At 45.7% G+C, this 15,724-nt stretch overlaps 1 protein-coding gene across 6 annotated transcripts; it reads right to left on the bottom strand.

The window, feature by feature from the left end:
- Positions 1-678: 678 nt before the first annotated feature.
- LOC106575761 (CCR4-NOT transcription complex subunit 10) lies at positions 679-14,255 on the bottom strand. Of its 6 annotated transcripts, none has more exons than XM_082959993.1 (20): positions 14,024-14,237; positions 13,374-13,465; positions 13,064-13,225; positions 12,723-12,873; positions 12,404-12,543; positions 12,026-12,127; positions 11,574-11,660; positions 11,384-11,467; positions 10,951-11,068; positions 8,391-8,549; positions 7,745-7,947; positions 7,515-7,636; positions 7,150-7,329; positions 6,864-6,944; positions 4,855-4,968; positions 2,768-2,898; positions 2,576-2,611; positions 2,119-2,246; positions 1,918-1,993; positions 679-1,509 (listed from the first exon to the last, which is right to left on the bottom strand). In XM_082959993.1, exons 1-20 carry the CDS (start codon positions 14,040-14,042, stop codon positions 1,343-1,345), a joined length of 2,352 nt encoding a protein of 783 aa, XP_082816119.1. In that variant the 5' UTR covers positions 14,043-14,237; the 3' UTR covers positions 679-1,342. The 6 variants fall into 6 exon arrangements, with proteins under 6 accessions (XP_082816119.1, XP_082816120.1, XP_082816122.1 ...); XM_082959994.1 differs by having other exon boundaries at positions 12,404-12,540; XM_082959996.1 differs by having other exon boundaries at positions 13,374-13,417.
- Between the last annotated feature and the right edge of the window lie 1,469 nt (positions 14,256-15,724).

The raw sequence follows: 15,724 nt of genomic DNA, 5'->3' as shown, positions 1-15,724 counted from the left end.
TTTGAATCCACTATTATTCAGGCACAGTAGAAAAGCGGTGTGTCCGCATACCAAGAGGGGAGGGCAGTGATCAGGCAAGGCCATTTGTTTTTATTAGTGAGAGTATTCTCATGGCTTAGTCTGTCAGCAGTGAAGGGGCGGCTTTAGAAAGTAACACCCCAGTCTCCTTTTCATCACCTGATTTACATAAGGTACATTACAATGGATGGTCCAGGTATCATGACGTGGCCCATGTGGGGGGAGGGGGCCTTCCTCTCTTGTTCAAGTAAGAAGGTGCAAATGACAGAGAGCACCATCAGACCAACTCCTTGAATGCCTACTCCATGAAATTTGCATTTGTCTAAAACTTTACTGTTTCGTTTGTGTACATTACCTGTATTTATACATAGTTTAACAGGAAAAGATCAATAGCTGGAGTGTGTTTAATGGCACCCTATTCCAAAAACGATGGGCCCTGGTGAATCAAGTGTTGTACTATGTACCAATACCAGGTTTTAGTTTGTGTGTGTGTGGTCCTTGTGCCCTCCTCTAAAAGCAGACAGCCAGCTCTTAACCCCTCCCCCACACAAAGCATTAAACACATTCCTCCTCTGACATGACAGCAGCACAACTCCACCTTCTCCCTCAACGGTCTGAGAACTTTTACAGACCCACCAGCAATATAAAATGCAAGTCAGCTTATTTCTGTAAATAAAATTTATTTTTTTATACAGGTATTTCATTTGCCCCAAGCAAAAGTCGGTCAGTATATATCATAACGGATGTTGCTGTCACAAATGGAAAGTTAAAACTCTCAGAGAACAGAGAAATCATGTCAGATCTGCCCCAAAGACACTGCAGGTGATAGCCACTGAATAAAGGCTCCGTCCCAAATGGAACCCAGTTCCTTATATAGGGCACTACTTTTATTAGGGCCCCATAGGGCTCTGGTCAAAAGAGTGCACTTACATAGGGGATAAGGTGTAATTTGGGCCGCATCCGAGGCGGGACCATACTGTGAACGCACCCTTCGTCCACCCGACAGGAGACCTCTGCATTTCATACCAGGACCTGACCTGGAGGGGCTCCGTCTGGGCTCTGAGGGGTTCAGTTTCCCCTAGGTACAGATCTAGGATCAGCTTCCTCTCCACCAATGTTAACCTTAACCATTAGTGGGAGGAAATGCAAAGCTGAGCCAAGATCAGCATCTAGGGACAACTTCACCCTACACCGGCACTGAGTTGGGGTCAGCTTGCCTTAAATAAATAATACATTGAGGTGAAGTGATGAGAGGTGGACAGGTGCGTGTTGATGTTGGTGTGCAATGGGGCAAGGAGGGTTAGGGGAACCCAGGGTTGAGGGCTCATTTGCGCTGGACTGTTGTGAACGGTGAGGGCATCTGGATGGGTGGTTGGACAGGCTGGAAGGAGGAGGGAACGGGCTTCTTTCGTGTGTCTGGAGAGGGCGTCTGGAGCACTGAGGGGAGGAGCTGGTTACGTTTGATGATCTGCAGGGCGAGCTGCGTGTTCCCTGAGAGGGGGGGTGGGGGGGGGGGGGGGAGTATCAAAAAGAGAGGCCGAGGGAAACAGTGAGATCATACACAGCTCTTAGTAAGGTCATAAGGTCCTGACCCCTGACCTTTCTACACAGGACAGAGGTTGACTGACAGCAGTAATCTGTCATCACTGCCTTTGTGCCAGACTGTGGCCTTCGGCATTCTACCTGGAGAATTCTAGAACTGGAATGTCAAGAGTTTGATTGACATCAGCCCCAACACTTCCTTGGAACCCCCCCCAACCTCATACTATGCTAGAAAACAATAGTCAAGAAGAATCTATCAAAGACAACTATCATAAGTGCCAGATTGGAAAACCTGAGGGCCCCACGTCACAACTTTGCAGGTGGGAATGAGAACCCAGAGAGATGTAGCTGACTCACCGTTCTGCAGCTCCAGGTAGACAGCCAGTAAGATGGCTTCAGGAGGAATCTCCTTGGTGTTCACCATGGAGGCGGCCTGGGAGAGAGGAACAGGTTCACAAACATCTAAACAGTCATGTTTGGAACAATAACACATCTGAATGGTTTCAAGAGATAAGTATGTACTGTAGCTGTGTGCGTGTGTGTGTGTATGAACCGTACCTGATGCAGGCACTTGCGGGCCTTCTCGTACTCACTCCTCAGACAGTAGGCACTGCCCAGGTTGAACAGCATTATGGCCCGGGCTGAGCTCACTGTGCTGGGGTAACACAGAGGAGTCTGCTTCCCTGCTGTACCAACACACAACACACAAAACACCCTGTCAACAGAGGAGTCTGCTTCCCTGCTGTACCAACACACAACACACAAAACACCCTGTCAACAGAGGAGTCTGCTTCCCTGTTGTACCAACACACCCTGTCAACAGAGGAGTCTGCTTCCCTGCTGTACCAACACACCCTGTCAACAGAGGAGTCTGCTTCCCTGCAGTACCAACACACAGCACAACCTGTCAACAGATGATCACTGGATGTCACCTCACACACAGATGGGGAGTCTCTACTGAGACTGCAGGGAGTGTGTTAGGTGTGTGTGTGTGTGTGTGTGTGTATACACTCACATGACTCGACAGGCTCCAGATCCCCTTTATCTGGCCCTGTGAACACAAACACACTATCAAACAGTGATCCAGTCATCATGTGACTCAGACATCAAACCATCATGTGGTTAAATGGATAGGTCATTTCAGTTAGGGCAGAATACTGGTTGGGGTGCATCGATTGGAGCGAGAGAGGTGGGTGTGAGGACTAACCTTGGTCCTGCTCGCTGGACAACACCCCCATGGAGACATCAGTGACGTTCTCTGGGTTGAGGTGACCGATGGCCTCTGAGATCCGGTCCAGGGATATGAGGGCCTCTGCAGCATACAGGTGGCCCAGGAACCTGGAACAGAGAGACAGAGGATGTACCGTCAGACAGAATCAGATGCACCATTGACTCACTAGTACTGGGGCTTGTTCATGTGGATGTGAACATAAAAACGGATGATTGCTATCATTTATTTTTTTATGTCACAAATCCAACATTAAACCTCGTAAACAATGAATGGTAATCTGGTAAACAGTTCATTTTCTGAAATGTCTGCTGTTGCCCGGCTATTAAATGGGACTGGTGGCTATTTGATACTGAGTTTTACAGTATGTACAGGTGCGACCAAATATACTGGCACCCCTGCACTTTCCTTAAATAATTCCCCTATTCTCAAAGAAATTTGACATAACGTTTTTTTCCCTTCATACTTTGTTATTGGATTTTCAACATTGCAGAACCAATTTTAGGTTTGTAAACTTAAGCCAAGATAAATTTACAATTTTAATTTAGAAAATAAAGACAAATGACATGGACAAAATGATTTACAGCTCTGGGGTGCCACTTGCACAACCTTTAGCCAAGATAACTGCAGACAAACACTTCTTGTAGCCATCAATGAACTTGCTGCACCTTTCTACTGACAATTTGGCCCCCTTTTCAGCAGCAACCAGCTCTAATTCTTTCATGTTTGAGGGGTGCCCTCCACCAACTGCTGTTTTCAGATCTCACCATAGGTTATGAATGTACAAGGTGTGGTGAGCAAAAGTTTATATTTCAACTTCTTTTAGAAGAAATACATTAACCCGCCACATTCTGGGGTGAGGAGGACAGCAGGATACCCCCCTAGTCTGTCATTAACCCACCACATTCTGGGGTGAGGAGGACACCAGGATACCCCCCCTAGTCTGTCATTAACCCACCACATTCTGGGGTGAGGAGGACACCAGGATACCCCCCCTAGTCTGTCATTAACCCACCACATTCTGGGGTGAGGAGGACAGCAGGATACCCCCCCTAGTCTGTCATTAACCCACCACATTCTGGGGTGAGGAGGACACCAGGATACCCCCCCTAGTCTGTCATTAACCCACCACATTCTGGGGTGAGGAGGACAGCAGGATACCCCCCCTAGTCTGTCATTAACCCACCACATTCTGGGGTGAGGATTACAGCAGGATACCCCCCTAGTCTGTCATTAACCCTCCACATTCTGTGGTGAGGAGGACAGCAGTGCAGTCCAGGGACATGGTCTGTAATTAACCCTCCACATTCTGTGGTGAGGAGGACAGCAGTGCAGTCCAGGGACATGGTCTGTAATTAACCCTCCACATTCTGTGGTGAGGAGGACAGCAGTGCAGTCCAGGGACATGGTCTGTAATTAACCCTCCACATTATGTGGTGAGGAGGACAGCAGTGCAGTCCAGGGACATGGTCTGTAATTAACCCTCCACATTCTGTGGTGAGGAGGACAGCAGTGCAGTCCAGGGACATGGTCTGTAATTAACCCTCCACATTCTGTGGTGTGGAGGACAGCAGTGCAGTCCAGGGACATGGTCTGTAATTAACCCTCCACATTCTGTGGTGAGGAGGACAGCAGTGCAGCCCAGGGACATGGTCTGTAATTAACCCTCCACATTCTGTGGTGAGGAGGACAGCAGTGGAGGGACTGATGGGAAGTCTGTGGTCATGAAGTCATGAAGCAGTCTGAAGAGTCAAGAGGTCTGCTAGGGCCACATTACCATTACCAGACGGTGAGTCATGTTAAGTCCCGTAAGCTTTGGGGGAGGGGGGGTAAGTCATATGGAGGTTAATGAAGTGATAACAAGAGCTGCATGGATAGCAGGAAGGAGGGGGAAGAGGAAGAAACAGAAAGAGGTGTTGAGAGGGGAAAGGGGGAGTGAGGATGAAAGGTTAAGGGGATAGAGGAATGAAGTCCATCTGGTATAAGACTTTATCTGAGTGGGGAAAGAGATAGAGAGATAGAGAGAGAGGGATGGATAGAGAGAGAGGGATGGATAGAGGTCTTACTTGAGTGATCCAGACAGCTTGGTCTGGTGAAGGAGCTTCTCTGCATGGTTCAGGGCCATCAGGTTGTCTCCTAACACCAGGGCCACGTAGGCACTGCAGGCCAGGAGGGAACACCTAGAGAGACAACACCACATAGGAGAACCCAGTCAGCACAGACAGGACAACATAACAGATCACACCAACCCTGCACTGGGAAACATAGTGGGTTGCATAACATTCAGATGTGGGGGAAATTAATTCTATATTGAAATGAATACTAATTAAACAATTCATTTAATTATTTGTGTTAGTTAAAGAAAAGTGCAGGTGGGGAGAGTCTGCACTGTAGTGGTCGTGTCCCTCCCAGGCCTCTCACTGGTTGGCAACAGAACACTCAGGGATTCCAGGAAATAAACCCAAGAAGTTAACGGGGCTGCTCCTAAACTTTCCCTGTGGGGTCAGCCCTTCATTCAGCACATCCTCCCCAACTCTACCCCCTCCTAATGAAAAGTGGAAGGAAGGAGGGCAAGCTTTATCCAATTAGTCCAGAGAACAGAGACCCAGGAAGACCAGGGCAACAGAGACCCAGGAGGACCAGGGCAACAGAGACCCAGGAGGACCAGGGCAACAGAGACCCAGGAGGACCAGGGCAACAGAGACCCAGGAGGACCAGGGCAACAGAGACCCAGGAGGACCAGGGCAACAGAGACCCAGGAGGACCAGGGCAACAGAGACCCAGGAGGACCAGGGCAACAGAGACCCAGGAGGACCAGGGCAACAGAGACCCAGGAGGACCAGGGCAACAGAGACCCAGGAGGACCAGGGCAACACAGAATGGAAAAAAGAAAGAAGAAAGGGGAGAGGGGGTTATTAACTGACTGGGGGAGACAGGGTTATTAACTGACTGGGGGAGACAGGAAGGGGAGAAAGGGTTATTAACAGACTGGGGGAGACAGGAAGGGGAGAGAGGGTTATTAACTGACTGGGGGAGACAGGAAGGGGAGAGAGGGTTATTAACTGACTGGGGGAGACAGGGTTATTAACTGACTGGGGGAGACAGGATGGGGAGAGAGGGTTATTAACAGACTGGGGGAGACAGGAAGGGGAGAGAGGGTTATTAACTGACTGGGGGAGACAGGAAGGGGAGAGAGGGTTATTAACTGACTGGGGGAGACAGGATGGGGAGAGAGGGTTATTAACAGACTGGGGGAGACAGGAAGGGGAGAGATGGTTATTAACTGACTGGGGGAGACAGGAAGGGGAGAGAGGGTTATTAACTGACTGGGGGAGACAGGAAGGGGAGAGAGGGTTATTAACAGACTGGGGGAGACAGGAAGGGGAGAGAGGGTTATTAACTGAATGGGGGAGACAGGAAGGGGAGAGAGGGTTATTAACTGACTGGGGGAGACAGGGAGGGGAGAGAGGGTTATTAACAGACTGGGGGAGACAGGAAGGGGAGAGAGGGTTATTAACTGAATGGGGGAGACAGGAAGGGGAGAGAGGGTTATTAACTGACTGGGGGAGACAGGAAGGGGAGAGAGTTATTAACTGACTGGGGGAGACAGGAAGGGGAGAGAGGGTTATTAACTGACTGGGGGAGACAGGAAGGGGAGAGAGGGTTATTAACTGACTGGGGGAGACAGGAAGGGGAGAGAGGGTTATTAACTGACTGGGGGAGACAGGAAGGGGAGAGAGGGTTATTAACTGACTGGGGGAGACAGGAAGGGGAGAGAGGGTTATTAACTGACTGGGGGAGACAGGAAGGGGAGAGAGGGTTATTAACTGACTGGGGGAGACAGGAAGGGGAGAGAGGGTTATTAACTGACTGGGGGAGACAGGAAGAGGAGAGAGGGTTATTAACTGACTGGGGGAGACAGGGAGGGGAGAGAGGGTTATTAACTGACTGGGGGAGACAGGAAGGGGAGAGAGGGTTATTAACTGACTGGGGGAGACAGGAAGAGGAGAGAGGGTTATTAACTGACTGGGGGAGACAGGAAGGGGAGACAGAAAGGTACAGAGGTCTCTCTTACCTGAGGTTTTCAACCTCCTGTTTCCTCAGAGGTGAAGACGGTGCTGCAGAAAGGAACTTGTCTCCTTCTTGACCCTTCCCACTGTCAAACCAACGATAAGGAAGTCGGGGAAATGGAAAGAAACATACTCCCTGTAAAGTTCTTCTATAAGAGGACATGGAGAGCTGAATCCTTGTTAATAGTCTATAACCTTAATAACCACAGTGCGCTACAAAAATAGATTTGGAAGATTTGACAAGGCATGTTTTAGCAACAAGCCAATCTCAGGGTGAGATGAGACACTGACCTGCAGGCGTCGCTGTTCTCTGAGCCGCTCTCTGTGCTGCCTGACTGGCTGGGTGTCTTGGGGCCGTTCTCTGCCTTGTTCTCCTGCTGCTGGTGATCAGGGAGGAGGACCAGGCCGTTCCTCAGACAGATCGCTGCAAACTCCATACTGGCCACCGGAATGGCTGCAGACTGCCCATCACTACACACACCCACATTTAGGAGAGGAAAGAGTAAACCATGAGGTTAATGGAGATATAGCAATGATCAACATCTTGGGTTGTCTCAGTACCCTCTAATTTCAGCAATCACTACCATGTAAACAAATGTTTTAGCGCCATCTCCTGGACAGTACTGGTTTGGTCCATAGGGAGAGGGAAAACTGACCTGTAGATTGTGTTCTGGGTGGACTGTGACGCCAGGATGATCTTGCGATGGTAGCCCTGCCCAACGATGGCCTGAACGATACCTTTTTTACTCGGAAGACCCTTGTTGTCTTGTTCTAAGCTCTGGAAAAATAACAAAATGCAAAATTTGAATGTTGATACGTTTTATTTCACGGTAAGAAAACAAGTGAGCGTGTGTTTGTGAGTGTGTGTGTTTTTATCACAACTCACACCCTTGTTGGCAGCGATGCAGCACTCAGCCAACCGTAACCAGAGGCCAGGGTTAGAGTGGTACACCTGCACAGCATCCATCAGACAGTCGAAGGCTGCCAGGGGCCGGCCGATGTGCAGCAGCTGGATCCCACAGTTATACAGCAGCTCATAACGCTTGTTGGCTAGCAGCGCACACATGGGGATGCCCGAGAACTGCTTAGCTGGAAGGACAGAGAGACAACAGAGCTAGTCGGGGTACAACAGAGCTAGTCGGCGTACAACAGAGCTAGTCGGCGTACAACAGAGCTAGTCGGCGTACAACAGAGCTAGTCGGCGTACAACAGAGCTAGTCGGGGTACAACAGAGCTAGTCGGGGTACAACAGAGCTAGTCGGCGTACAACAGAGCTAGTCGGCGTACAACAGAGCTAGTCGGCGTACAACAGAGCTAGTCGGCGTACAACAGAGCTAGTAGGCGTACAATGACGGGAGAAACATGTAGGATCAGTTTCCCGGACACAGATTAAACTAGTCCTGCACTAAAATACACTTTTGATGGAGAATCTGCATTTAACATACTTTTAAGTCCAAGACTAGGCTTAATCTGTGTCCGAGAAACTGTCCTGCGGCTTTGAAAAGTGTTAAACCCAGTTTATGTTGACTCACATTGCCCGTTACCCGTCGCCCCGCCGTCCCCCAGCTGTGCACACGTGTGGTCGTTCTCCTGCAGGGCCTTTTTGAAGTAGAATATGCCTAGGTTGTGTTTCCCCATGGCAAAGTGTATGCAACCCAGATTGTTCCAGAACATACAGCGCACACATTCACCTGATGGTAGAAACAAACAAGACAGAACATTTAGTGGAACTTTCATATAGGGCAGTGGTTCCCAAAGTTTTTATAGTCCCGTACCCCTTCAAACATTCAACCTCCAGCTGTGTACCCCCTCTAGCACCAGGGTCAGCGTACTCTCAAATGTTTTTTGCCATCATTGTAAGCCTGCCACACACACACACACACACACAACGTTATATGATACATTTATTAAACATAAGAATGAGTGTGAGTTGTCATCACAGCGCAGCTCGTGGGAAGTGACAAAGAGCTCTTATAGGACCAGGGCACAAATAACATAATAAATCAATATTTTAGCTCTTTATTTAGCTTTCTTACATATAAACTTAATTTGTTCATCAAAAATTGTGAATAACTCACCACAGGTTAATGAGAAGGGTGTGCTTGAATGGATGCACATAACTCAGCAATGATGGGTTATATTGGAGAAAGTCTCAGTCTTAAATCATTTTCCACACACAGTCTGTGCCTGTATTTAGTTTTCATGCTAGTGAGGGCTGAGAATCCACTCTCACATAGGTACGTGGTTGCAAAGGGCATCAGTGTCTTAACAGCATGATTTTCCAAGGCAAGAAACTCTGAGCGCAGCCCAATCCAGAAATCTGGTAGTGGCTTCTGATTAAATTACATTTTCACAGAACCGCTTGTTGTAATTTCGATGAGGCTCTCTTGTTCAGATATCGGTAAGTGGACTGGAGGCAGGGCATGAAAGGGATAACGAAGCCAATTGTTTGTGTCATCCGTTTTGGGAAAGTACCTGTGTAATTGCGCAACCAGCTCACTCAGGTGCTTCGCTATATCACATTTCACATTGTCCGTAAGCTTGAGTTCATTTGCACAAAAAACATCATACAATGATGGAAAGACCTGTGTGTGTTGTCCTTGTTAATGCAGACAGAGAAGAGCACCAACTTCTTAATCATAGCCTCAATGTTGTCCCACACATTGCAGATTCAGATCATTCAGGCGATAAAAAACATCACCCAGATAGGCCAGTCGTGTGAGAAACTCGTCATCATGCAAGCGGTCAGACAAGTAAAAATGATGTCAGTAAAGAAAACTTTAAGCTCATCTCTCAATTAAAAAAAACGTGTCAATACTTTTCTCCTTGATAACCAGCGCACTTCTGTATGTTGTAAAAACGTTACATGGTCGCTGCCCATATCATTGCATAATGCAGAAAATACACGAGAGTTCAAGGGCCTTGCTTTAACAAAGTTAACCATTTTCACTGTAGTGTCCAAAACATCTTTCAAGCTGTCAGGCATTCCCTTGGCAGCAAGAGCCTCTCGGTGGATGCTGCAGTGTACACAAGTGGCGTCGGGAGCAACTGCTTGGACGCGCGTTACCACTCCACTATGTCTCCCTGTCATGGCTTTTGCACCATCAGTACAGATACCATCACATCTTGACCACCAAAGTCCATTTGATGTCACAAAGCTGTCCAGTACTTTAAAAATATCCTCTCATGTTGTCCTGGTTTCCAGAAGAGGATGTCTTCCTTAATTGACCCCCCATAAACGTAACGGACATATACTAGGAGCTGTGCCAGGCCCTACATCTGTTGACTCATCCAGCTGTAACACATATAATTCACTAGCTTGTATAAGAAGCAGTAATTGTTTCAAAACATCTCCTGCCATGTCACTGATGTGCTGTGAAACAGTGTTGTTTGATGAAGATAATGTCTGTATAGTTTTAGGGGCCTTTTCCCCCAGCATTGTCCCAGCCATATCCGCGGCAGCAGGAAGAATTAAGTCCTCCACAATAGTATGGGGCTTGCCTGTCCTAGCCACTCAGTAGCTCACCATATAATACTCTTCTAGCCCCTTCTTATTAATGGTATCTGTTGCTTTTATACATGTCTTACTACTCAAAAGTAGTCTTTATTCTCGCTCAAAAAACTCCTGTGGCTTATTTTTGAAATTGTCATGTTTCGTTTCCAAATGTCTGCGGAAGAGTGGAGGTTTCCCGCGAGAGAGTAACGGTTAATGTGATTGGATGTTAATTATTTGACTAGGCTACCTGTATTAGACATTGTGTTGTTATTTCGCTGAACACTAGATGGTTTAATTTTATTTCTGTTATTGAAACGAGGCTACTCAGACGAGAAAAAGACCCTCACCCAAATGTATAGACCCATTGGAAAAAAAATAAAAGTACCGTTTACATTTTTTTTTAAATGTGAATCACATTTTTATTTGGCGTACCCCCGACGGCATTGCGTGTACCCTGGTTTGGGAATACCTGATATAGGTAATATTCAATTGTGCTCTGTCGCTGGCAGGACAGTCTGAAACCCTTTTCACCATCTAGCCAACCTGATCCATAGTCCTGAATTGGATATATACTTTTACATAGGGTCTAAACGTACCTGTTTTGATGGCCCCAGGGTGCTCTGCGATGTTGGAGCTGTTTAAGAGCTTCACTGCTTTGCGGTAGTTTCCTCTCAGGTACTCAAAGTTACTCTTGAGGAAGAGTGAGGAAGCAGACTAGTGGGAGATGAAGGAAAAACAGGTTGGCATGGAAACATTGACATTCTAGTCATTTAGCAGATGCTCTCATCCAAAATGACTTACAATCAGTGCATTCGACTGAAGCAGGGAAAGGTAGGAAGTGGATGTTTGGGAAAGAGCAGGTTTAGTAAGGCAGTTTAATAACCTGGTTCTAGATCGCTTCGTGCCGTCTTACCAACTCCTATGGTCATTGTCACGCCATTGACCATAGGAGTTGGTAAGACAGCACAAACAGACCTGGAACCAGGCTAGTTTAGTCATGGGTTTAGCAACGCAAACATCATGACTCACATTCCCTGCTGTGTTCATCACAGACTTGATCTCCCTTTTGCATGCCTTTGATGACTTCATCTGAATGTACGCTCGCACTTTGTACTGTGAACGAGAAGAACAAGAAGTGTGAAACAAAAGCAGCAATACAAAAGCTGCTTTCCCGTCTTCATTTCCGCCATCTCAGGAAAAGGATTGGTGTTAAACGTACCTGGTGCATTTTGGATTTTGCCGCTTCGATCATGCCAATGAACTCTGCCTTCTGGTTCCGACCATCTTTGTTGGCGCTGTTGACACTCTGCAATATCAAGATAGACACCAACGTTTGAAAATAACCACATTGCATTAAGAAACTATAGACTTCAAATGTCTTCTCATCTCATAGGAAGTGAAGTTTAAAACCATTAGTAAAATAGCCTGCACTCAGATGTAACTAGCGTAACTGCATAACCTCAGTAAGATATTTTTTTGGGCAGGCAAAAATGACGTGGACATCCAAAGTAGGAGTGTGGTGTGTTTGGTTCTAAAGGCACCTTTACACTGACCCAACATTGACCAACGCTCCAACATTTGCCAACAACCACCAAATCACATCTATCCAATTCTGTGTTTGTTGGTCAATGTTGTGTCAATGTGTAAGCGCCGGAAGTATATTTTAGTAACCTGTCCTCCAGTAAGCTCCCTGAGATTATCCTGAATGAGGTCTGCTGCCTCCACTACCGGGTCCCTGTGAATGTAGAACTTGCACTGTGCCTGAAATATTACCTGGACATGACAGACAACCTCAATGTAAGTACATATGCAGCAGCACATCTTTGCTCTCAACACAATAACCCTGATATCTCACAACTTTACAGTTGCCACCAATAATAACATATCTGCTTAGGAAGAGTCATTTCTCTAAGAGGTGGAAAATAACATTCAACATACATGAGCACAGTAACAAACATCAGAACATCCAGAACATCATGGGTCAAAGTCAGAAACATGACACCCGAGAATGGTGCATGCTAGCACACCCCTCTTTAGAGGGACACGTACCTCCCCTTTGCCGTTCTTGTTGTTTCCCTGTACAGACAGTTTCTCCAGCACAGCAAGGAGATGGAGGGCCTTCTCTGGCTGGTACGTTAGCAGGTACAGATCCACCAGCAAGAAGCAGACCGCCAGAGCAAACTTCTCTTCTAGGACAAATAACACCATCAAGCCATGCTAAACTGTGGGGCTGCAAAGGCCGATTCATCAGGAACATTGCCAGTTGCTGTGACTAAGTGTATGTGCGTACTGTGTAGTCATGCAATACATTTCAATGTTTGTGTTCTCTGACAATTACGAATGTCCATATAAAAACACCAAAACCTACCAAACGGCTCCAGAAACTGGTACAGCCTCTCTCCAATAGCAATAGCTTCAGAGTACTGTCTCATGTGGTAGTGAATGATAGCTTGATTGTAGTAGAGCAGACTGTTTTCTACATCATCCAAACCATCAATATCCTCCATTGATGTGTGAACCTTGATAGACAAAAAAATGCATGAATGTTAAGGATTAGCCAACTTAATGACTGAACTATTGTGTGCATGTGTGAATATATTGATGAAGAATCAAGACATTTAAAACAGGAATCAACGATACTAGAATATGTTTAACATTTATTTGGCGTGTCATTGAGAGAACTGGATAAAAAGTTTCAACGATAGTCACCTGGTTTTTCATTGCAATAAGAGTCTGCTTCAGGGTGCATGTGGTGGTTTGGCCGCTCTTGTAGAATTCAGCTATTGCTTTATTCAAAGCAATCTTGTAGTCCTCCTTGTTCAACTCTTGCAGCTTCCCAAGGTGTTTCAAAGATTCCTCATAGTTTCCGGCCTGTGAGTAAACAAATTAAAATCAACAAATGTAAACAAACATTGTAAATCAGATAGGTTTGACAGATGGAGTTGTAGCCAAGTTGGCCAACTCCCTAGGATTGCACAATTTGCAGCAAACTGTTGATGGTAAATAAATGCGACGTTACCGTAAACGCCTCCAAAGCATTTGCAGCTATTGCTTTTTCTTGGTCTGAAATCCCAGGGGAAGAAGTGTTATCATGCTTGACTTCATTTAATTCTGGTTGAATAAAAAAAATAAAAAACAATATACAGCCCATTTAGCTAGCTAATAATGCCAACTGTTTGCTGCCGAGCCATAACAATGTTAAAACAAGTTAGTTAACGTAAGCTAGCTAGGTCCAAATTCTGGTGGGCGTGTGTTGACAGTTAGCATTCATGACACGCTAGTCAAGATTGTTGACATGACAAGTTTGGGAACTTGCTAGCTAGTGCATAGTTAGTCGAGTGTGCCAATGTTGGTTACACGTGACACAAGTAACTACTAACTAGCTAGCCAACTAAATAGTTGTTTATTGGCATGTTTAGTTAGTAAATATCAATTCATAGCTAGTTAACTACCAACGCAGCTAGAGCAAGGACACTGGAAGGATAGCTAGCTAGCAACACTGGCGTTTACTAATATTAGCTAGCAAACCGGTGGTTGGTTAAATGTAAAGCCCATGTAAATGCTAGTGGATTAAAACTAGTGTTTGTACTAGCTAGCTATCCGTATATAGTTAGCATACCACTTTAGTTAACACATATTAGCTAGCTAGCAAGCTAGTCACTCTCCCACCTGTGTTGTTATCTGCCATTTCGGGGATCTCGTGCTTTAATTGTTGGAAATGCCCCAGCCAGAAGGTTTACTAAGAGAAATATTGGGACAAAACGCTTCGTTTACTATGTTAGCTAGCCAAGATGATAAATTTAAGTACACCGCTCGTTTGTAACTAGAACAAGATATCCGAAATCTGACCGCTCTCAAATGCTTTTTTTCAGTGTTCCGCCATTGAAATGACGCTGAAGTAAACAAATCTGAAAGAAGGGCAGCTCGTGACGCAGATGCCTGTCAACACAGATAAATAGCACCATCTACCGGTATGGAGGGAAAATGCAAGAAAAGTGCATCTACTCAAAGCCTGGTCCCCATCCCATACATCAAATAATGTGGTCACTCTCACTGTCAAATAAAATTATCCTGCGTATTAATTTGCGTTACCGGGTTATCAGAAGACATACATGATCTGCTCAACTTACTAAAAAACCAAAGCTTATCAAGTATTTTGCATCAGTTTTCAATAACTCGTACCCCTAACTTATCTCCACATGGTGGCAGTAAATGATCATTATTGATACATGATGATGCCCTGCAGACTGGCAAGTAAGAAAGTCAGAAAAACAAAAATAAAGTATAAAGTAGGCCTGATCGTTGCATTGCTTCGCTTCACAATCATGCATATTTGACACCATTTCAAATATGATGTAAAACGTTGTTTAAAAAATTATGTTTGCTCACTATAAAAGGGCTGCACTGTACTGTCGTGAAGCTCCAGGGAGGACAATATAACTAACAAAGTAAACCAATTGTGTACTGCAGGCTAATAATGAAAATCAATTAAGTATCGTTACAGAATCTCTCTCCATCTCTCTCTGTCTCATCAAAAAGGAAGTTAATAAAAAAACACTAATGGCTTTTTAATTGTATTTCACTCAAGCAATTCCACACAGTCTGTGGTTCTTTGATTAAAGGAACCAGAGTAAGATCGGTTATTTGACAAAGTCAAAAAGAAATAGAAGATGCTGAAAGATGTTTGAAACCCAGTGGCAGTTCCTGCTCTCAATAGTGAAGACTCGAAGGAGAGACTTGGCAAGAACAGCTCAAATATGCAAAGAGATATGACAGTCCATCATTACTTTAAGACATGAAGGTCAGTCAATCCGTAAAATGTCAAGAACGTAGAAAGTTTCTTAAAGTGCAGTCGCAAAAACCATCAAGTGCTATGATGAAACTGGCGCTCATGAGGACCGCCACAGGAAATGAAGACCGAGTTACCTTTGCTGCAGAAGATAAGTTCATTAGTTACCAGTCTCAGAAATTGCAGCCCAAATAAATGCTTCACAGAGTTCAAGTAACAGACACATCTCAACATCAACTGTTCAGAGGAGACTGCATGAATCAGGCCTTCACGGTTGAATTGCTGCAAAGAAACCACGACTAAAAGACACAAATAATAAGAAGATACTTGCTTGGGCCAAGAAACACGAGCAATGGACATTAGACCGGTGGAAATCTGTCCTTTGGTCTGATGAGTCCAAATTTTATGAGACGCAGAGTAGGTGAACGGATGATCTCTGTATGTGTGATTTCCACTGTGAAGCATGGAGGAAGAGGTGTGATGGTGTGGGGGTACTTTGCTTGTGACACTGTCAGTGATTTATTTAGAATTCAAGGCACACTTAGCCAGCATGGCTACCACAGCATTCTGCAGCGATACGC

This window comes from Salmo salar, chromosome 02 (assembly GCF_965601325.2).
Source record: "Salmo salar chromosome 02, fSalSal1, whole genome shotgun sequence".
Taxonomy (NCBI): Eukaryota; Metazoa; Chordata; class Actinopteri; order Salmoniformes; family Salmonidae; genus Salmo; species Salmo salar.
Note: the sequence above shows the minus strand (reverse complement) of the source record. Positions and strands in the feature narration are given on the sequence as shown.